The 24,006-nt window shown below is 43.9% G+C and overlaps 1 protein-coding gene across 3 annotated transcripts in view; it reads right to left on the reverse strand.

Annotated features, from left to right (window-relative positions):
- Nucleotides 1-24,006, reverse strand: part of ADGRB2 (adhesion G protein-coupled receptor B2) — a 170,446-nt gene that overhangs the window by 60,163 nt on the left and 86,277 nt on the right. For all 3 annotated transcript variants that reach the window (XM_079985251.1, XM_079985252.1, XM_079985250.1), the window contains exons 5-7: nucleotides 17,420-17,584; nucleotides 10,468-10,632; nucleotides 1,953-2,054 (exon numbers count right to left, since the gene is read on the reverse strand). In XM_079985251.1, the coding sequence (XP_079841377.1) occupies nucleotides 1,953-2,054; nucleotides 10,468-10,632; nucleotides 17,420-17,584 (432 nt within the window). The remainder of the gene's footprint in view (nucleotides 1-1,952; nucleotides 2,055-10,467; nucleotides 10,633-17,419; nucleotides 17,585-24,006) is intronic.

A 24,006-nucleotide genomic window follows, 5' to 3' on the forward strand; every position in this document is an offset into this window, starting at 1 on the left:
TAGGGTTTTATAGACCAGCACTTGGAACTGAGCTTGGCAGCCAGTGCAGTTACAGAAACAAGCAGTGCAGATCTGTCAAGACTGGTACGCGATCTCATGCAATCTCTGGGGCATCTTTAAGAGCAGCCCCACATAGAGCATATTACAATAATCAAATCTGGAGATTATTAGCGGATGGGTTATTATGGCTAAGCTATCAGAGTAGCCACAGCTGACCAACTAGATGGCATTGCAAACAGCCACACAACACTGCAGCCAACTGAGCTTCTAGCAAGAAGGTAGACTCAAGAAAGGCACTCAGACTACAAACTTGGCCTTTCAGAAGAAGTGCAACCATATCAAGAAGGGGCTGATCACCCAGTCCTTGGACCCAAGAACCACCAATCCATAGCACCTCCATCTTGTCAGGATTAGACTCAGTTTATGGTCCTCATCCAGCCCATTATCACCCCAAAATGCAGATTTACCACCTGAAGAGCTTCATCTAATTTTGATGTTAAAGATAGAGCTCCCACCAGCATCCCACTCATGGAACTCCCCCTGGTGCCCACATTGTTTCTCAGGTGCCAGAAAAGGACCTTTTGATGTCCCCAGGCTCTACAGTCCTGATATATTTGAACAGTTGTAAAGACCTGTTGTAAAATGCAAAGGTCTGGTTCTTGAGCTTCTCAGCTATGCCAGCCTGGAGCTGACACACCTAAAAAAGGAGAAAAACACCTCGCTGCCTTTAACCCTAGCATGAGCAACAGGCCTTGGATGCAGGTGTCACTCTGCTCTGCTGCTCCCCAGATGAAGCTTAAGTTTCCTCCAGAGAGCTAGTTTATTTGGGTGAACATTTTGCAAATCCTTACATCCCTTGGCCCTGTCCTGCTCCTCACCATTCATCTTGAAGACTGTTATCTTTAAACACCTCTCCCCACCCAAAAAACCCCCTCTTTCCAACTATGTTTGTAAATGTGCTTATTATGGGGCTTGAATAAAAACATTTAAAATATTGTACCTTTAATAGCAGACCATGGCACAGACATGAACTCCAGACCCAGAGAGGTCAGGGCCTCTAGTACCATCTAATTATTTTATAGAATATGATGCTCCTGGCTTCCCCATGTGCAGTGCTGAGGACAAGCCTTGCACACTGCATTCTATTTCAGTGTGGGCTTCTTTCTCCCTTAGCAACTGAGCTATTCTTTCAAGTAGTAGTGTTTATTTCCATCAAGAAACCCCAATAATGTAGAAATTGCATGCAGCCAGATCTGTGCCTTTTTCAATGCTGTTAAATTTGCAAGTGCCCACAAATCTGCAAGGGGAGCAGAGGGAATATTCAAAAAGACATATTCATTGGAGGCTTGCAAAACACATGGCTCTGTGAAAATTTTGCAAAGGAAGCTGGAAAGAGGTTTTGGTTTTAATGAGGAGGTAAACGTGTGTGCAATCTGATTTCTTTAATATTAAGATCAACATGGGTAAGGAATGAAATGCAGGGCAATGCCCAAGAACTGGGGAGTTGCCAAGAGTTATTCATAGACACTTGTACGAAGATAGCCTTGCCAACTTAGTGCCCTCTGAATGCTATTGTACTACAACTCCCATCAGCCCCATCCAGTAGCTGGGGCTTATGGGAGTTGTGGTCCAAAACATCTGGAGAGCACTAGGTTGGTGAAGGATTCAGCAAAGAATATCACAGGGGGGTTAGCAACTACCTTGGGACAGTTCTACTTTGGGGACTGAAGAAGCCAGTCATCTTGCAGTAGAAACCAGAGCAGAACCATGTAGCTGAAATCTGCTTAGCTAGTGCAGACATCCCTTATGAAGTGGCAGTGCCTTGAGTTCTCAGCAGGAAACTCATGTTGGCAGGTAGACCTGCAGGTCACCTCCTTTCATCTTGCTGTCTGTCATCCGCAAGGCTTCATTCTGTTTAAAAAATGTGGATCCCCACCCATGCAGCTGCCTACCTGTAGCATTGGATGGGCATTTGTTGTAGACAATCTCACCAGCAGCAGCTTTCTTCCAAGTCATCAACATCACATACTCATCTTTGCACATTTCATGGTAGGCTGTGGGAGGAACACAAGAAGAGCCTTGATGTTGTTGGATCAGACCAAAGGCCTATCTAGTCTAGCAACCAAATGCCCCCTGGGAAAGTCAAATTTTCCAACTTCCAAATTGCAAAAATGAGGGGTGCTAAAAAGCTGTAACATGAAGCGGAGACCCACGTCGGAAACCCACAGGCAGCAAAAGCCTGTGGTCTCGGGACCCGGCGGGCGCCAGAAGCAACCCCTGAAACGTTGAAGGAACCCAGTAAGGGGCTCCGGAGCGGGGAGGGGGTAGCGGCGCTGTGGGTCGTATCGCAAGCTACGGAGTGAAGCCGCGCTGCTGCTGCCGGTGAGCGCTGACCTCTTTTCCTGAAAATTCTGATTTGGAAAAGCAACAATCCGTGAGTAAAGAGGACTTTACAAAATTTGAGATTAAAAATTATTGAATTTGGCTGAAAGCGGAGCGACGTAAAACAGGAAGTCCGTCTTCCGCTGTCACTGAACTTCAAAGCAAAGAGCTGGAGGAGTGGAGGCAAAGAAAGAATTTTTTAACCTAATCGATCTGAGCAACCGCTGAACTTTCTTGTAAGCAAAACAAGGACTTTAAGCACTTGATTTTATGCTCTTTACTTGCATCGTGATACCTTTCTTCTATCGGAAATATAATTTGAGTAAGAAACCCAGGTTCTGGACCTGCCTGAGTAACTGAGCTGTCAGTCTGCAGATTTGGTTATTTTGAATTAAAAATTGCAACAATCTGAGGGAGTTTGGACTTGCTACTTTGAAGCATCATTTGAAATACCAGTTTGCACTGTTTGAAACAATGTGGCTGTTAATACTAACTCTGCTTAAAACCTGCTATTGAAGGTTCCTGGACTTTAAACTTGATTTTAGCAATTTTACCAGAATTGATCTCTTCCCTAAAGACATTTTAAGCTCCCCCTAGAGGATTCAGGATTTACAGCAGTGACATTATTTTACTTTCCTTTCCCGGCCTCCTGTTTGACTGTTACCATCTGAGCTGTTGTTTTTTCATGGGAACAACTCAGCTTGACCTTGACTTTTAGATAACTCTGGAATGAGTGGCGCAAGAAAAAAGGGACCAAAAACTAGACAAACCACTTTAACAACTTTAACCGCAGCCTCTCAGGCACGCAGATCATCTGTACCTACTCTGCCTTCAGAAGAAGAAGCTGCTTCTCGGCCACAAGCAGGGGAGGGAGAAACTGAGCAATTACAACTGGAAGATATGGCCTCAGGAGCAACTGCTTCTATTTTAGAGAAAATCTATGAAAAACTGGAATCTTTGGACAAGAGAGTAGAATCTCTGGATAAGAAAGCTGATGAGCAAACAGCTAAAATTGATCAAAACACAGAATGTTTAAATAGATTAACTGGACAAGTATCACAGAACGTACAAGCAATTGGAGAACTGACGGAGGCCACGGCAGAAAATCGGAAATTGGCTGAGGATACTAGCCAAAGACTGGGAAATTTGGAACAAGAGGTAAGACCACTCAGCAAACAAGTAGGTGAACACCAGACCTACCTTTCCATGATAGAACTGCAGAACCGGGAGAGTAACCTTAGGATAAGGTCGATACCAGAAGCGGAAGAAGGCAACTTAGCTGAGTTCCTGACTAAAGAGTTTTCCAAGTTTTGGAATTTAGAGGAAAAGGACTTTAAAATCGTATCAGCCTTCAGGCTTGGAAGACTTGTAAAGAAAGAGAAGCCCAGAGACTGTTTGATAACATTGAGATCAAAGGAGGAAAGGGATAAGATTTTGGGCCTACACTACGGAAAGTCATTGGACATTTCGGACAGAAGAATTGAAATTTACAAGGACATCCCTAAACAACTGTTGGATCTTAGATCTGACTATCTTGAACTGGTCAAATTGTTGAGGAGCAACTCAATTATCTTCAGGTGGGAATTTCCCCAAGGAGTATCTTTCACTTTTAGAGGGAAGAAGGTTAAAATCAGAACATTGGAAGACAGAGATAATTTTTTGACTGCATACGGAGAGGACCTTCAAAAGGGAATTGAATTACCCTCTGGGCCTGGAGCACCAGCGGTACCTGCACCCTTGGAACCTGAAGATCCAGTGAACAAGACACCACCCCCAGGAAAATAATCAGACTAATTCAGGATGTCTCTGCAACTCTTGAGCTGGAATATAAATGGCTGTAACATCCCGGAAAAAAGGAGGAAAATTTTTCACATATTAAAAAAGGAACAATTGGATATCATTTGCCTACAAGAAACACATGTGACTAGACTCCACAGAAAAGTGTTAATAAACAAAAGACTTGGCCAGGAATTTATATCTTCGGACAGAGTAAAGAAGAGAGGCGTGGTGATATATGCAAAAGAGAGCCTGTCACCCAAATTCTTATTTAAAGATGAACATGGAAGAATTTTAGCAATTGAGATACAACATCAAGGAGAGAAGATTTTGTTATTAGGAATTTATGCACCAAATGAAGGGAAATCGGAATTTTACAAGAAGTTGCATGAGACAATGCTGGATTATCTGGACTATGACAACATCATTATGATGGGAGATATGAACGGGGTCGTATCAACTAACATGGATAAGTCACAAAGCCAAAATGTTACAAAGGACGGCAGACTACCAAAGACTTTTTTTGAAATGACAGACAATATGGACTTAATTGACATTTGGAGAACGAAGAACCCCTTGGGAAGAGAGGGAACATTTTTCTCTGAAGCCCAGCTGACTTGGACAAGAATCGACCAAATATGGATAACTAGAGGTCTGGCACCCAAGGTCAGAAAGGTGGAAATCTGCCCAAAGATCTGCTCCGACCATAATGCAACGAAGATGGACGTGACACTACTACCAACCGGCTCCTTTAGATGGAAGATGAATGACAATTTGTTTAGAGATCAGGAGATTGTTGAGAAGGCCCAAAAAGCCTTGAAGGACTATTTTGAGATAAACATGAACACTACGGTGGAAAAAAGAACTATCTGGGACGCAAGTAAGGCTGTAATGAGGGGGTTCTTGATACAACAGAATGCTGTAAAGAAAAGGATACAAAATGAGAGGAAAGACAAGATATTGGAGAAAATCAAAGAATTGGAGAAGAAGTTAAGATCAAATCCGAAGTCACAGCCGACCCTGAGAGAAATCAAACTTCATCAAGCACAATATTCTAAATTGATAAACCAGGAAATAGAGTGGAAGATTAAATTAATGAAACAAAAAACTTTTGAATCGGCAAATAAATGTGGGAAACTGCTAGCTTGGCAGTTGAAGAGGAGACAAAAACTAAACACAGTCACAAATTTAGAAATTGAAGGAAGAAATATTCAGAACCCTGTGGAGATCAGAAAGTGCTTCCAGAGATATTTCAAAAGATTATATACTCAAGGGCCGCAAGATGAGGTTGAGATTAAACAATTTTTGGAAAAAAATGGACTAACAAAATTGTCACAAGAAAATAGATCAATCCTGAATTGCAAAATAACACGACAAGAGATTGAACAAGCCATTCAGAACATGCAATTGGGCAAATCCCCAGGGCCAGATGGGCTGACCTCCAAGTACTACAAGACATTAAAAGACTATCTGATACAACCACTGATGGAGGTCAGCAATGAAATTATGGAGGGGAAGAAGGCGCCGGAATCGTGGAAAGAAGCTTTTATCACATTGATACCAAAATCGGAAGCTGAAAAGACACAACTTAAGAACTATCGTCCCATCTCCCTTTTAAATGTGGATTACAAAATATTCGCAGACGTTTTGGCAAGTAGACTCAAAAAAGTATTAAATGAAGTAATTCATAAAGACCAGGCAGGCTTTCTCCCAGGTAGACACTTGTTTGCTAACACAAGGAATATCATTGACATTTTGGAACTTTTGCAAACAGACATAAATACAAAAGCAGTGTTAATTTTTATAGATGCGGAGAAGGCCTTTGACAATATCTCTTGAAAATTTATGAAGGGAAATTTAAAAGAAATGGGAGTGGGACGGGGTTTTGAGAATGGGATTGATGCAATATATTCAGAACAAAAAGCTAAATTGATAGTTAACAATGTGGTTACAGAAGAGTTTAAAATTGAAAAAGGAACACGACAAGGCTGCCCCATTTCCCCTCTGCTATTTATTTCGGTTCTGGAGGTGCTCTTGAATATGATCAGAGGGGACCGGTTGGTGGAAGGAATCCAGGTCGGAGCGAAACAATACAAACTTAAAGCTTTTGCAGATGACCTAGTTTTGACCCTGCAGGAGCCAGAATCTAGTACGAAAAGAGTGTTACAATTGATTCAAGACTTTGGTCGGGTGGCGGGATTTAAATTAAACAAACAGAAAACTAAGGTGCTGGGAAAAGATTTGACAGATACAGAGTCAGAATGGTTTCAGAGAGAGACAGAACTAACTGTGGTTAAAAAAGTAAAGTACCTAGGGGTAAACATAACAGCAAAAAATCTGAGTCTTTTTAAGGATAACTATGAAAAATGTTAAGGGACGCAGGTGGCGCTGTGGGTTAAAGCCTCAGCGCCTAGGACTTGCCGATCGAAAGGTCGGCGGTTCGAATCCCTGCGGCGGGGTGCGCTCCCGCTGCTCGGTCCCAGCGCCTGCCAACCTAGCAGTTCGAAAGCACCTCCGGGTGCAAGTAGATAAATAGGGACCGCTTACCAGCGGGAAGGTAAACGGCGTTTCCGTGTGCGGCTCTGGCTCGCCAGAGCAGCGATGTCACGCTGGCCACGTGACCCGGAAGTGTCTCTGGACAGCGCTGGCCCCTGGCCTCTTAAGTGAGATGTGCGCACAACCCCAGAGTCTGTCAAGACTGGCCCGTACGGGCAGGGGTACCTTTACCTTTACCTTTATGAAAAATGTTGGTCTGAAATTAAAAGAGACTTAGACAGTTGGACATAATTGAAACTTTCTTTGTTAGGCCGAATTGCTGCTATTAAGATGAATGTATTGCCAAAAATGTTGTTTTTGTTTCAAACACTACAGATTGTGGACAAGACGGAGTGCTTCCGGAAGTGGCAGAAAGACATCTCTAAGTTTGTCTGGCAGGGCAAAAAGCCCAGAATTAAGTTTAAGATATTAACTGATGCGAAAGAAAGAGGGGGCTTTGCCCTGCCAGACCTAAAGTTGTACTATGAGGCCGCAGCTTTCTGCTGGCTAAAAGACTGGCTACTTCTCGAGGACACTGACGTTCTGGATCTGGAAGGTTTTAACAATGCTTTTGGTTGGCATGCATACTTATGGTATGACAAGGTTAAGATCAATAAGGCCTTTAAGAATCATATTGTCAAAAAAGCAGTGTTTAATGTCTGGACAAAATATAAAGACTTATTGGAAAATAAAACTCCAAGGTGGCTTTCACCGCTGGAAGCTAAGGCCCGAAAAAGACCCAATATGGAGGCCAAATGGCCAAAATATTGGGAAATACTAGAAAAAGATGGAGACAATTGGAAATTGCAGAGTTTGGAGAAAATGAAGGATAAAGTGCGAGGCTGGTTACACTACGCTCAGATTAAAGAAGTCTTTAAAAATGACAAAAAGTTAGGGTTCCAGGTGGAGAAATCGAAGTTGGAAACAGAACTGTTAGAGCCTAAGACTAAGGTACTTTCAAGAATGTATAACTTGCTGTTAAAATGGAATTCACAAGATGAAATGGTTAAATCGGCTATGATAAAGTGGGCACAGGACATTGGGCACAACATTATGTTTGAGGACTGGGAAAGGTTGTGGACCATTGGGTTGAACTTCACTGCATGTAATGCTTTGAAGGAAAATGTAATGAAAATGATATATAGATGGTACATGACCCCAGTTAAACTTGCCAAAATATACCATTTGTCTGATAATAAATGTTGGAAATGTAAAGAAAATGAAGGAACATTCTTTCACCTCTGGTGGACTTGCCCTAGAGTGAAGGCTTTCTGGGAAATTATATATAATGAGCTGAAAAAGGTATTTAAGTATACCTTCACTAAGAAACCAGAGGCCTTCCTTTTGGGTATTGTTGGCCAGAAGGTGTTAAGGAAGGACCGAACATTTTTTATGTATGCAACAACAGCAGCAAGGATACTTATCGCTAAGCACTGGAAAACCCAAGATCTACCCACACTGGAAGAGTGGCAGATGCAGCTGATAGACTATATGGAACTAGCCGAGATGACCGGCAGAATCCGAGACCTGGGAGAAGAGAAAGTTGAAGAAGACTGGAAGAAATTTAAGATTTATTTTAAAAAGCATTGTAATTTGGTTGAATGTTAAGAAGGATGCTAGATCATAAATAATTGAGCACCACTAAACTAGATGGAATTAGGATGACAAGTGAGATTGAGGAAAAAATATAAACCTTTGGGAGAATTATTAGATTATATTTTAAATGAATGGGATACAAGAATGTAAACAAGATGATAAATTGCGGGTAAGAATTGACAATGATGCAAGTGGGAGCGGGAGACGCGAGGGAGTCCAATGAAGCTAAGAAAATATGTTATGATATATGTTTCATTGTTTTTTATTTCTGCAATTATGTTTAAAAAATTTAATAAATATATATATTAAAAAAAAAGCTGTAACATGACTTGTGAATTCAAAAGATATTTTGGTTAAATTAATAGAATTTAGTTTTGCTTGGTAAGTAAATGTGTGTACAATAGAAACCATTAAAAATGATTACCAATTACTTGCAGTTGTTATTATCATTATTATTATCATAACCATCATCATCGTTATTGTTGTTATTTAGCATTACGTGACATTTTCAGAAGGCAAAATTAAAATTATTTGGTTTTCCAAAAGCAGTTTATGTATTTCTTAATCAAACATAGACTTAAATGTTGTTTAATCACAAAAATAATAGCAGATTCCTTACACCCAAAAACATATTTTTTTATGATCCCTTCACTGAAGAAATTTGCAAAAAATTAACCTTCACCTCCTAAAATGACACACCCTACTCTGGGAAGTCACAAGAAGGAAATGAGTGCGTTGCATGAAACCTCTCCTGCTATTGTTCTGCCATGATGGGTATTTGGAGTCATCATGACTAGTAGCCACTGAAAAGAGGGCATCACCTGAACAGCTTAGGAGTGTGAGACAGACTGTGAATTCAGGAACAGCATTTTCAGCAGCAGAACTGAGTTTACAGTTTTATCTCTCATAGAACCCCACTCCTAGTTTTGTTCTTTGTAGCAACCTAATTTAGGGTGGGAGGGGAGCTTTGCTGCTATTGTTAAACAACCAGGAGTTAGATAACCTCCTTTTTAATCAGCATTTTAGTTTTCATTTCTCCTCATATACACATTTTTCCATGCAATTATGCCTAACATGATGTTTCTTCACTTATATATACATTTCTATGCACATTTCACCCCAGTATATGCATTTTTGTATACATAACTTGGGTGGTGAGCTACATTGCAAAATTCAAAGACCTGTGAATTCCAAACAGTGGTTGTGTTTCGGTTTGCATATTGTTTCAGAAAGCTGTATTAGGTAGGTTTGCCTTTCAATGGGAACTCAGCTGAATCCATAGTTGATGAAATGTGAACAGGCTGCTGTATGAGTGCATGGTTCACTCAGAATAGCAGGTGTATGTATGTATCAAGTGAGAAAAGCCACAATTTTTTTGAGGAATGCATGCATGCATTTTGATAGACTTTTTGGATAAGAGAGTTTGCTGTACTTAAGGAAAAAAACAACAACAGACTGTCAGAACCAGGAATGGAGAGCATACTTGAACCATGAGCCTTCTGGGACTTGCTCTGTTGACCAGATAGAAGCCAAAAACTATGATCCTAGAATTCATATCAGATCCTGCAAATCTAGGGCCTTCATGATGTCTGTCAATCACAGAACATGAATGTCTTGTCTCTTTATTACCTTCTCTTCCTTAGCAGCCTGGGCCCACACAGTCCTAGGTGGCTTACTAGGTTAATTCATCTCCCCAGAAACCCTAATATAGTAAGGTTACCAGATTTTTTCCCCCAATGAATCTGGGGTCACTTTTCAACTTCAGTCGGAATGGATGGATTTTGTCAGGGGACTGATTTGTAAATCAGGGGACATCTGGTAACCTGATAATATAGAGCTGTGGGGAGGGGTTGGGGGAAGGGAACTGAGAGATGGGCAACACAAACCAAATGGAGAGGTGATATACAAAGAAACAAATTGCAGATGGGCAGCACACCCTGTTAGGGGTGGTGGGTGGGCAGAAAAAGTGAAGGACCAATGGAAGGATAGGCTGCTCAAATGACACAATGAGACTGAGTCCTTTTAGTATGAATGAATGAATGAATGAATGAATGAATGAATGAATGAATCCTTTTGATAGAGGAAAGGTGAGGACCTCTTGTCACTTTGCAGAATAAACTGGGATGTCTGGTGGAGCGCTGCTTGGGAAGGACTCGGCCAGGCGGCAAGGTCACTTACCTGGGCATTTCTTCTCGTTGCATGTCTTGACTTCCTCCCCACTGCCCTCGCATGGGTAGCCTTGCACACCCGTCCCCTCGCACATGCGGAAGCGTCTCTGCCAGCCCGTATCGCACGTCTTGGAGCACAAACTCCAGTGGTTCCATGGGCCCCACTTGCTATCAGCTTCAGTTCAGGGGAGCAGAAAGGAAGAATTAGTAGAGCTTTCTAAACCATCTCTCACTCTCACTCTCTCTCACACCCTCCCAATTTAGAGTCATATTAGCTGGAGGACTTGACAGAATGGCAAGGAGATAGAAGAAGTCCTTCTTTATCATTGGGATGCAACTGTGCCGGCTGATAATTACTTTAATCAAATATTCCACAGATGATTAAACGCATTTATCAATAATTCAGATCTCATTTAAGCTAAAATGCCCCTCTCCCCTTCCCAACCAGGCCATGACCGCAAGGGTGCCCTTTAACAAATGGGATTCATTTTCATTCCTCAGGAGGCAAGTTTCTTTCAAGGTTCTGAATCCTGCAGATTTCAACCAGCTTGAGTAGCAGGGTTTAACGTGCCTTGCTACCAAATGCAGTAAGAGACAACACCACATCAAGAACCGAAACCCACCTCAAACCAATAAGCAGACAGCTGGCCAGATCTGGATCCAGGTTTCCCACATTCAAAGCCAGCACAAAAGCCTCCAATTTCCCAAATTTCTGTTGATAGCAGAGGCACACTTTCCTTGAATTAAAACTGGGAGCACACTTCATCATCTACCACCAAAAAGGCTGTGCAAGAATTGCCCATCCTTGGAGGAGTGGAGCCACACCTTAGCTTCTGTGTGAGTCCTTGCTCTAGGCATGCATCCTCTGAGAGATCATTGCCTCTTGACTGAATGGCCCAGAATCTCCTGCCTCCACTGGAGACTGATTGCTCTGGCCTTGCCTTCTTCCAGTGACTCACTCAGAGAAACAGTGGGAGGCCTCTTCCACAGGTGGGTAATTCTATTGCCTCTCTGCATCAGGGATGATCCAATATTACCTAATATAGAGGTGCAGTAGATTGCTCACGTATGACAGAGGCAGATTGGAAGAAAGCTAGGCTGGCACAGGAAACCCTTCAGAGACACAGTGGGCAGATTCATGGGTATATACTTTGGGCATGGAGGAGCCTTTTCTCATTATTGCAGGGGTTGCCAACCTTTTTGAGCCAGTGGGGGCATTTAAAGTATCATGATAAAGTATCACACAATAGCTCTCATGGAGCGTTGGCATTACACAAAATGACTGCCGTGTCCAAAGAGCAGAAAAGGAGACAGGACCAAAGTTTTTTTTTTCTAATGAGCAGCTAGACACGTTTTGTGCAATGTCAAAAAAGGGTTCAGGGTGAAATAAGCTTTTGCACAGTTGAGTATATGGGATTTAACAAGGAGTTGGGTAGATTCTAAAAAAGGTAGATGAGAAAAGATAAAAAGAAACAGAAAATGAAGATGTATGCTGGTTCCTTTCAAATCTTCATAACCTTGTCTCAATCGTGTATTATGGGACCAATTACTTGACTAGTCAAACACATTTATTGACCCATATTGAACTTTACTTAAACAATATATATAGATATAAAATCATTATATATCACCACAAAACAAACACAGAACAAAAGATCACACAGTTGTGTCATTGGGCCCCCTTTCACATTATGCTCAGTATGATTCTATGTTAAAATTTATTTTGATTCAAGATGGCCAAATTGTCTGGGACTGGAGGATGTGAGTAGTTTTGCTCTTGGGGGGGGGGGAACCACACCCTTAAACATAGCTACAAAATTTGTGTTGGTAGCACTGGTGGAGGAAGGGGGTGCAATGGTTGCAGCACACCCCAGGTGTCATCCCTGAGGTGGAGTGACATTGCCCCCTGCCCCCCTGGGATGCTCGCTGTGGGATGTGCCCCCCCCAGATGCTCGCCCTGCCCCCAGGTGCACAGCATCTGGGTGCTGGAGCAGCTAGCTCTGCCTCTGGTTGGTAGGTGGTGTATGATGCACAAGGTGGTAAATTGTTTGGTGCCACCAGGAAGTGCTGCATGGGAGCTGGTTTTGCACCAACAGCCTTAGTTGGATATTTCTTCATTCTTGTACAAAGTGCTACCACAACAGTCTTGGCAAAAGGAAGTTTTATGTTGAAAGCATATACAGAATATCAGCATCTGGGGTGGCTGAATTGAATGCATGGGTTAAAAGAAAGCAGTATAACCAATTTCCCTCCTTTGTCTCTATCTAAACATCCCTACAGACACAAACTATGTGTTTGTCTCAGCCAGCAAGAAACTATTTTCTAGGGAAAAGTGGTGCCAATCAGTGTTCAGCAAACTGTTGTCCCAAAACTGTCTCCATCTGCTGCAGTTCTCCTCGGGCCTTGACGTGACTTCTTGCTGCTCGGTCTTTCAGCAGAACTTAAACCTGGGAGCACAGCTAGTTCTCTATATTTCAACAGGGAGCTTGGCAAGTCCTGCCAGTCTCACATAATCAGACTTGTAGGGTTGGAAGGAACTCAAAGGGTCATTTAGTCCACCCTCCTTCACTACAGAAATCAGAGCTAAAGAATGTCCTTTCAGCTCTTTGTGGAGGCTCCTTGTTCTTCTTTCTCTAACCCCTCTATTTTCTATTGCTGATCGTAACAGTAGATGCAACAGAGGACAGGCCCTGTCCTATGGGTCACACAACAGTTCCTAAGATTCCTGGAGCTTTGTTTCTGTTTGACAGTATTTTGTTCTTCACCTGCCATGGAGAACTAATCCTTGAAGATGACTCATCTCTAATACTAAAGACTTCTGGAAAGTTCATTTCATCTTAGAGACTCCCAGACTGACACAAGAAGGCCTCGCTCCCTTCCTCTGCCAGGCCCCACAGACTGCAAGGCTTTACAGGATGGAATAGGTAGGGCAAGAAGCACAAGGCAAACTGAAGCCCCAGACTGACTCAAGGACAGACAGATACATTGATATTAATAGGTTTGTGTCCTGGGCCTTATTCCATACATGGGTTAGAGGTAACAACTTTTCTGTCTTTGAGCAGCCATTTTGTGAAGGTGCTCCATTAACCCTCAGTACAGAATCGCCATCATATTTTACAGCTGTTTTGTAATAGGAGGCAAATTCAAGTCATTTCTGGTGAGAGCACAGCTTCAGTCATGCTTTGTGGGGAAAAGGAATCAATACAGGTTAAGTAAAGGAGATAATATCTTCCTCAAAATAACTGGAGGAGGGGATTCTTTTCAAGGCACCTCTGTTTTCTTGCTCCCTCACTATCTTTTTCATTTCTCCAAATTTCCTGTTTGTCCTCCGTTCTCTGTTATTTATTCTTCTTGTCTCTTTCTCTGTAGATTCTTATGTTCTCTTTCCTCTTTCATGTTATTTCTTTCAGGTACAGAAAGTTTGTGAGTGGGAAGTGTTCTGCCTGCTTATGCAGTGGGGTGGGGGGAGCTTAGAATAAACCCTGGAGAAGACCACAGGGTGGTATGCAAACGTGCCCCTCAGTGGCCACCCCATTAATGGAGGGAGAGGCTCTGACATCCATGTTTGCTCATGGAGAGAAGCTCTTTGCACCTCTCATCTGCTCAGAACGGAAGGATGGACATCCAGTGCAATGTGGACATGTTCAGTGGAGGAGAGGCTGAGCCAGTGCAAACAGCAGGAAAAGCAAACAGTATCTGGTTCATTGTGAATTTTTGAGAGGGTATTTACTGAGACCTTTATGAAGGTAGCATAGAAGGCACGGGGGGGGGGGCACACTGTTGAGCCCCGCAGATGCATTTATCAGGGACACAATAACAGCTCTCGTCTGGCACAGTTGGGGAACGATTGCTCCAGCCTCCTCTACACAGCACCAGCTTGTCTTTCCTTCTGCCTTTAAATCCCATCTCCTCTGTCAACGCTATTGCCCTTTTCCTAGGCATTTCAGGATTCAGGTGTGGCCCCCCTCCAATGGAGAGACAAACTCCTAGCACACAGCCTGATAGCACATCATGTTCTATATGTTCAATGAGTTTTGTTTCATTTTTTAAAATGGAAGAACACTTGAACTTGGCAAGCCCACCCCACGCTCATGTCTGCAGTAGGCAGAATAAGGCTTTTACCACTGGAATGTGCTGCCAGTCCCTGATTCTCTGTATTCAAAACTATGCTTGAGCCTATCTGGGCTGGGCAAAAGTTTTGCTCCCAGAGCCAGCCCACTGGCAAATCCTCCATGAGCCAACCAAAGCACCAACCTCAACTGGGTTCCTGCCTTTCTGCATACTGAGATCCTCTTTGGGGCCATCTTTAAAGGTCAGCATGAGAAACTGTCCCCAATAGAGACAGCCAGGGCTCAAGGTCACAAAGAAGCAATGTATAGATAGCAGCACCCATGATACTGTTTTACTCTTTTTGGTCCACCTGTCCATCTGAGATGCTCTTATGCAGCATTTAAAGGTTAAGAGGCTTTTTGTCCAGTGAAACCTTTTTTGCTTGAAGACTGAGCCAGTATGAGCAGGAAAGGCAATGTTGAAATTCAAAGGCATAGCAGAACCATTATGCAGAGAGCTTCTCTTACTTATTAATTTCAAAGCCCACCTTTCCCCCAAGGAGGTCAAGGCAGTATAAATGGTTTCGTCCAGCCACCATTTTATTGTCACAACAACCAGCAGTGTGCGCTAGCCAACCCATTTCTTGAACTGCAATGAAAATTGCAGTAGATCGGCCACAGGATCGATCTCATAGATAGCAAGTCAGAATTAGATCAGGGAGGTCAGCGTTCAAGTCTCACTTCTGTCATATTTACTATGTGAACTACTGCAAACTATGAACATCCCAGAGTCTGAAGCAGGTTTGCAAATTTAAAAACCAATGAATAAGAACAGAAGTTGCTTTGGTCACCTGCAAAAAGAAGAAGCCCCAGTCCTGTTGGCTAGGGCTAAGAATGGAAGGATCAGTCAATATTGGTTGACTCAGTTTCTCATTTTTCTTATCTTAAATTCAATTCTCCTCATTTCAGCAGCAGTTTGCAAATTTTGTTTTAAATCCTCATGAAAATTCTTCAGTGTTTTTGTACGAATTTATCCCAATAAGCGCATGTGGTATACAGTTTTGACTAACGTACACACTTTTGCAAGCGATTTATAATAATATAATGTATTTTTGTATGTTATTTTCACTAATATTTTTCTTTTTAGGCACACTTCCCTCTAATATATGTATTTTTTGTAAATACTGCTTGGTTGGAGAACTGCATGGCAAAATTAGGAAAGGTGTGAATTTGATGGACGATGGTGTTTTGGTTCTCATATTGTTTTGGAAAGAGTGAGTTTGATAGATTTACCTTGTGAGTGAGATGTGAGTTTTATAGAATTTCTCCTCTGCCACTAGGTGCGGCTGATGGCAGTTGTACTCCAAAACATCTGGAGGGCACCAACTTGGCATAGGCTAGCTTCAGAGATCTCATGACCCTACAACCAGTCCTGGACGCAGCCACTTGTTGATTTCAGGTCTCCATCACTGGCTGTCACTCCTCAATAAAAACTGACAAATGAAAATTGATGCCAGAGGGGGAAGAGGAGGCAGAAGCCGGCGGCCATCTGTCACTGCCGCTGGATGACTGGCATCTCCGAACCCGCCGTATTAGGAGCAGCGGCTTTATGGAGAGCAGCTGTCACTCCAGACAGATTGGCAGAGCACAGGGCTGACGTCAAAGGCCTGCCCTGCCAAGCTTGAGCTTGTGGAAGTCAGAGGAGGAGCTGGGTGGGAGCAATCCCAAGGTCTGCATCACAGTAGCAAGACAGGACTTTAAAGCCAGAGAGCTGCACCTCTTGCTCAAGGGAAGGGCGCAGACCGAGAAGCACCCTCTTTTCTTTTCCAGTTGGCCATCGTCAGAGGCCTTTCACCAGGTGTCCCTGACTTCTGAAATGAGGAAGCTGGTAACTAAGGAGAGGCCTTTCCAGTTGTGGGATGCTCCCCGCAGCAAAGCTCATCTACGCCACCTCTGATGCCGTCCTGGAAATCTTGTTATCTTCGCCCCTGGCACAGCATGTAAATGTTAGCTCGGTTTTGCTGGATTGGCTGTGGTTCCCCTGCCCCCTGCTGTTTTAACCTGGTTGTTTTAACTATATTGCTGTTATTTTGTTTTATAAATTGCTTCGTGATTCTTTTAAAGATTTTCATTTGATGGAAAGCAAACCTGAGAGCTTAGTTGACGTGCACATAATGATCACAGGGTGGTTTTCCTTTTTAAAAAAGAAAGAATAAATATTCCCCTAACTATGGACAGCCGAACCCGAAATGAGACTCGGACAATTTGTGCTTCAGACTGTGGTCCCTGGAGGTCTGTGATGATCAGAGCTGGAGGCTTGGGCTTGAGTTATTTAGAGATAATTGTTCCTTATTTGCTGCACTGATAAAACCACTAACTCTGTCAGGAGAAACTGTACACAGGGTGGTGAATTGTAATGAAAATGTTTCAGGCTAAAGCAGCTATAGCCTATGGTGCAGCAGGCAGGGGCTCTGCTGACCAGACAAAGGAGGAGACCAGGCTCAACCACTCTAGAGACTTACCAATTGCAGGTGCTGACTTTGCACACACAGATTCCTGTTCCTACCTGGAGGGAACGCCAAGGCCTTAGTGCACACACTCTTAAGCGATATACAAGCACCAGAGGCCTCCACTTTTCTCACTCTGTAGCTTCCTAGGGAAATGACTTTCTAGAAGTCTTTGGAAGAGTTACCTGTGATAGCTTGACCTGCCTACTCTCCTGGGAACTGGCTGCAAAAGACTCAAGCTGTGCCCACAAGCCACGGCCACACCCAAGCTAGCCACGTTCATCACTAGCATGCTGGGGATTCTCACTTAGATGTGGCAACTGGCTCTGCAGTCCCTCTGGAGCTACAACTGCAACCTTCCCCTGTCTGCTTGCCACCTGTGTATGGAGACTGGTGGGTTCCCTACCTGGACATTCGGGGTTGTAACACTCCCTGGCGTCGGCATGAGCCCCTCGGCACTCTGCCCAGCCGTGAGCTGAGACGCTGCATTTGCGGGTACGCTGCTGAGTCCCATTGGAACACGACACTGAGCAGCGGCTCCAGGATCCCCAGTCCAGCCACTGGCCTTCCACTATTAGAGAAAAGCACAGGGAAAAGCTCAATTAGTGCATGACGAGGTTGCACAAGAAAATGCCCCATGAAGATGTCCCTCTGTCTCTTTTTTGGCACCCAACCAGTCCTTGTCAGCTTCTCATCCACCTCCTCTAAGGCAGGATTTTCCAACCCACATTTGCCCCATACATTAAACTCTCTTCTAGCTTAACCTTCAATATTAGTATAAGACTCTCCATCCCACGGCAGCTCACAGGGCCAACTCCAATTGATAACTGGCCAGCTCTCCCGCCTACCCACCATGCAGGTCACCTCTGGCAGGGATCACTAGGATTTGTGGAAATAAATTAGCTAACAAATCCCACCCACCCAGTCTACCATGGTGGAAGGGCTTCTGGAACAAGAGTAAAGAGGGTGCAGCAGCTGGGGACTGGAAGCATAAGCAGATGGTGGGGTCAGTGGACATGGCCTTGAGAGTCTGGGCCCAAGGAGCCACCTACTAGCTAAGAGCATAAGAAGAGCCCTGGTGGATCAAGTAAAAGGCCCATCTCGCCCAGCATTCCACAGGGATCAACTAGATGCCTCTGGAAAGCCTGCAAGCTGGACTTGTGGTCCCCAGAAACCACTATTCAGAGGCCTGTTGCCTCTAACAGTGGAGATAGAACAGAGACCTTGTGACTAATAGTCACTGATAGCCCCATTCTCCATGAGTTTGTGTTATCCTTCTCTGAAGGTTTAGCATGACTCAACTCTCCCCAGCATGAGCTGATGGCTGGATGGTTGGAAAGCAGAGAGATGCTTTTTGATGCTGGTGTTTCTTTGGAGTTTCTTTGGATTTGTCTAGTCTAATCCTTTTTTAAAAAAAAATCTGTAAATTTTATTGCTTCAACTTTACTGAGCCTGTAATCTTTTGAGTGTTATCTTCTTGCACATCCCTTTGGTAGCTTTCAGTTGTGAAGCTGTTTATAAATCTGCAAATGAAATAAATATGCAGTACGTAAAAGCCATGCAAGCTGATGACCATCATCACTACACCCAGTGGAAGCCCATTTGCTAGAAGTCTCTTCCCACAAGGAACAGCTCAGCAACACCACTGAGATGGCTCCAGTCAGCAAGCTCAGTCTTGCACCACATGCAGGGCAGGGAAGAAACAAATGGTGAGTCTAAAGGCCGAATGATAAAAATAGACAAAAATATGGTGCCTGTGTATCTAGACTCGAAGGCTTGACATATACATGGGTCACATTTGCTTGTAATAATAAGTGAGGGTGCATTCCTGCTTTGCTCCTCCCTTGGTGCAAGTGGGCTTGGCCTCCCATTGCATCCTAACCATCCTTTGAGGGAGGCAGGCAAAGACAACTTCAGAGTCTGTTCCAGTCCTACTGTTTCCTCCCATGCACAGGACCATTAGCTTGTGAGAAGGAAGAAGAGAGCAAGGGAGGCAAGTAGGGAAAATAAAACCAGGACCTGCTTCAGTTGGTCACGACCACAGGGTCACCTTTGGGTTCAAAACTATGTATTTGTTTTAGCGAGTTTAAAATAAAATCACCCTAAGTACCTGAGCAGAAAGGCAGTATATAAATTTAAACAACCAATCACCAGGGATTGTGGTTTCTTGTTCCCTAACAAGCCATGATCTCTAACCAGCTTTAAGCCATAGTTTGTTGAGCCCTTACAGAGCACGAGTTGTTAGGAAGCAACAAACCGCAGTCCTTGGTTCAGGCAGAAAGGGAAGAGAAGGCTTCACCCTGGTTTGTTTATCCAGGGAGGGAACAAGGTGGAAACAACTGGGCAGCCAGCAGCAGGCTACTCATTTCTGGTAAACCATGATAAGACAGAAACCCTCAGTGCCCCACCCTCTTCTCCATCCTTGCTGGCTCTGCTTCCCCTGCCCCCACCTGTCTGTGGTTCAGCATGACATGGAGGCTCAATACAGAATGTCATAGGTGGCTCTGTTGAGATGGTGACCTCATTGGCCATCTTAAGGCTCCAGGCAATGCCAAGCATCAGCCAAGACAGAGATATGGCAGAGGCAGGGGGCAATGACACCTCCGTTCAGCTTTGACGTCTCGGTCTGATGCTGGATGAGCCACTGGGTGTGTTACTACCCTTGCTAAAGTGCTTCCCTTCCCGCCTCCTTTGCCTTGCCCTTTCCACTGCAGACCACCTCTCCAGTCTGGGACTCCTCACTCCTTGGCATCTAATCAGCTAACCAAGTGCAGCTTTAGGCAAGGGCCATAGTGCAGCGTGCTAGAACACATGCTTTGTACACAGAAGGTCTCGGGTTCAATCCCTGCCATCTCCAGATAAGTCAGGAATGGAGATGCTCCATCAGAAACCTTGGAGAGCTGCTGCCAGTAAGTGTAGGCAATGCTGAGCTAGATGGACCAGTGGTATAAAGCACTGTCTAGGAGCCACAGCTCAGTGGCAGAGTGTTTGTTCTGCATGAAGGTCCTAGTTCCAATCCTTGGAATCTCCAAAGAGGGTTGGGAAAGGTCCCTGTCTGAAACCCTGGAGAGCTGCTGCCAGTCAGTGCAGACAATACTGAGCTAGATGGACCACAGGTCTGACACTGAATAAGGCAGCTTCCTATGTTCCTGAAAATTACCCACTGCTTCCAAGGTCTGGTCCTGCCAACAGCCAGAGACCCTGCAGTGTCTGACACATGGATATAACTGCAAAAATCCTCACTTAGCACAGAAGGTTGACAGAGGTCATGTACAAAATCAGTCATTAAGAAGGCCCCTTTGCCCAATGAACCAATCAAACAAGGAAGGCTTTGTTTCCAACAGGGCTGCATGACACCAGACACTCTTCTCCTTCCCATTTTTGTGGCCCCAGGCACCAGGCAGCTCACAAAAATTGGATGGTGAGCCGTGTATGGCCAGAGGGGCTCCCTATTGTACAAGCCTGGCCGACAGTCTTGCTCTGAAAAGCACACAACACCCGAAGGACAGGAGCAGCGTGGAGAGGAGGAAAAACAAAAGCATGCGGGAGGCAGCCCTCTTGGTTTCTCTGAAGAGATTTATGGCAACCAGTGAGAGTCGCAGCCTCCTTAGTGGAACTACAGACAGGCTGTGATCTGACGCTACTTGGTTCTGCTTAGAACGCAAAACACCTTCTTCTGTAATGCTAAAATACCCAACAAGCTATATTTCAGAACAATCAGTACTGAAATGCACAGCTGGATCTAATTCCATTTGGCATTCACATTTAAAAATACAAAGACCCCCTGCCATTAATGCAAAGCCACGGTTGTTTTAACCATAGCTTTTCAACAAACCACAGATCACCTCGCAGATGAAAAAAGAAAACATGGTTTGTTTCCTCTAAACTTGGATTGTTTTCCAACTGCTCTTGCCTTGTGCTTTTGTAGCTTGATGAGAGTGTGGGGTGAACAAACCATGGCTGTTGGGTTTGGAAAGACTGCCAAACAATAGTGAAAACAAGCCACAATTTGTAAACCAACAACAAACCACAGTTAGGCTAAAGAAAACAATGGTTTGCCCAGTGCAATGTAGTGGCTAGAGTGTTGGACTAGGACTTGGGAGACCAAGGTTCAAATCCTCAGCCATGAAGCTCATTGAGAGATCTTGGACTAGTCATCATCTTTCAGTCCAACCTACCTCACAGGGTTGTTGTTCTCCACCTTGGAGAACAGCTGGGATATAAAAGTAATAACAGAATAAATACATTTAAAATGGGTGAAGCATGCTTTTAGATCAAAGGCATACAAACCAGATTTTGCCTTGGAGGGTGGATGAATCGAGACCGATGAGCAAGCTAAGGTAGTTTTCTTTTTAAACAATTTTTTTAGTGTGAGTCAATTGTACTCCAAATGCTCTTAAACTGTTGATTAATTATTTGTCACTTTATATCTTAAAGGGTCTTAGGACACCTTTGCATTTTTATTTCAAATATTTTGTTGTTGTTGCTTCAAAGCAGTAGTGAAAGTTACAGGAAGTCTGATTTCTGAGTGCAAAGGTCTTTGAGCCAGCTGGGGGAGAAGTTTGTTTGTGTTCTGTGCTAGTGATGGAAGCTGCAGGCATCAAGTGAAAGCCTGAGCTTCCCTGGGGAGCTAACTCTTTATTCTTTTATTTCCACTACCTGATAAAAGCAGCAGGAGGAAGCATTATAGCCAGGAGGGTCTTTAATTCACTTAGACATCCTACTTCCTGACACTGCCTACCACTAATAGTCCGAAGATTTCATAAAGCATGCATGTATGTGCTGGACAGAGATTGGGGGAAGGATGGCAAATCTAAGTCAATTCCATACATCAGAAGAGAGATCCCTACTGTACTGGCTCCAGCTAGAGGGTGGAAAGAACAACGTCTATTTTATCCCCACTCTTTGACCTGTCTTTTTCACTCAAGTGGCACTCCAGTGATTCTGTTCAAAGGCACAGCCCCTCCTTTGTTTACTCTCCCAGGAATTAGACCTTTTTCTGTGGCCAAGTCTAATTCAGGGCTTGGTGTGAACATCAGTATGTGGCGAAACGTTTCCTGGATTATACCATGTGAGAGTTTCAAACCTTTGACTACTCTGTTGTGGGGGGTGGGCAGTGGAAAGAAACCTACTTCCTTCTAGGAGAAAGACAGCTCTTCAGGTGAAAGGACTTACACTCCTTTTCTATGGGAACAAATTGGTTACGTTTAGACTTAATGCTAAGCTATGGTTTCTAATGAGTAACCACAGTTAGTTGGAAACAGAAGTAAAAGCTTCCAGTCTTCACATTGGAAGCTTTCAGTTTTGTTTTCCAACTAGCAGAAGCCATGGTTCTCACTATGGTTTAAGAAAACAAGCCACCTTCAAACTGTGGTTAGTGCTAACCGTAGTTTAGGGTAAGGCCAGCATGTGTGTGCTTCTGTGTGGTTGCAGCATTCAGCAATGCAGTTTCCCTCTCACCCAGGAGGAATTTTAGCCTCAAAGACCATTTCTGAGGAAAAGGCTACCACAAGCTGATTTTCCCTCTCACACTCCCCACTTCATGTTGAAAAAATCACAAATTGCCTAGGCCCTGAAAGGCTAAAAAAACAAATTTCAACCCCCAGACCATGTTAGTGATATCAGAAGACCATTTTATCATGCTTAGAAATGATTGTGTGACTCTGTCTAGTCAAGGGGCAGAGGACCTGAAGCTCACCTGAGGTTGTAGGACTCCAACTCCCATAAACCCTAGCCATTATCGTGAATAGTCAGGGGTGATGGAAGTTGTAGTTCAGCAATGTCTAATGAGCCAAAGGTTTGTGACCTCTGGTCTATTAGTACAGAATGGAGACAAAAGAGAACTTATCTTTTGGGAAAGTAGGAAAACCTTGGCAGGGGTGAAGGAAGGGAGGGGGGAATCCAAGGAGCTAGTTACTAACCAGGGCAGAGAGCGATATTGCAGGATTTATTCTGCACCTCAGGCCCCTTGCAGGCCTTTCCGCCGTGCTGTGGAGCAACACATTGCCGCATTCTGGTCCGCGACCCTTGCCCACAAGTCATCGAGCACAGACTCCAGGGGGACCAATCCTCCCATAGGCCGTGAACTGCAACACAGCACACAGCAATCATGGCTGGGCCTCCATTTCAGCCAGGGAGGGGAAAGGCGTGGGCTTGGGAGCAGCAGAGCAGGAAAGGTATATTGGGGGTACAAAGAAGGTTTGCACAGGGTCAGTGGAGGAAGAATGAAAGAGAAAAAAGGGGTAGTGCTTCGCCCTATCTTCTGAGGATAGAACGCAAAGCAACTGGTCTGAGACGCGGGGTGCAGAGGTACAGGCACATCACCATGAGTAACTTTCTACTTATAAGGCTTAACATTATGAATATCTTTCTGCTTATACATCATTGCAAGAAAGGGCTGGTGAATTAGATGATCTGACACATCCCATTCAATGCTGGTGTTTTGTTTTGTTTTTGCTTTTTTGAACCCATTACCCAAAATGTTGCCTGAAGGAATTCAGGAGCGGATTCAACCAGGAACCCCAAGTTCAATTCCCAACATCTCCACATTGGGCTGGGAAAGACCCCTGACTGAAATCCTAGAATGCCAATACTTGGTTGTATAAACCAATGGTGTGACTGGGTAAAAAGGAAGTTATCTTTTCCCTAGGGCAACAACCAAACAAACAGCCAAAGGAAGGACTGCAAAGAGACAACGTACACCAGCCAAGGAAGCCTCTCAACAACATTCAGCCAGAGTGGATCATGTGACATTGCCTGACCTTATAAAAGCTGCCAGATCAAGCTAATTTATCGGCTTGGGCAAATAGAGTTCAAAGCTGCTCCAGTGTTCCTGTGTGAGACTCCCTTTCAGTCCTCTTCTTGAATCTCTAACCATTTCAGGAAATGCTTCTCATCTCAAATGTATCTATGGAATATCCAAACTGTATGAAGTTTCAATGCTAGTCAGTCCTAGTTTACAAGTTCCAGTTGATCAGTGTCCATATTTGCTAG

The sequence above is a fragment of the Podarcis cretensis genome (genome assembly GCF_951804945.1).
Source record: "Podarcis cretensis genome assembly, chromosome: 8".
Classification (NCBI taxonomy): Eukaryota; Metazoa; Chordata; class Lepidosauria; order Squamata; family Lacertidae; genus Podarcis; species Podarcis cretensis.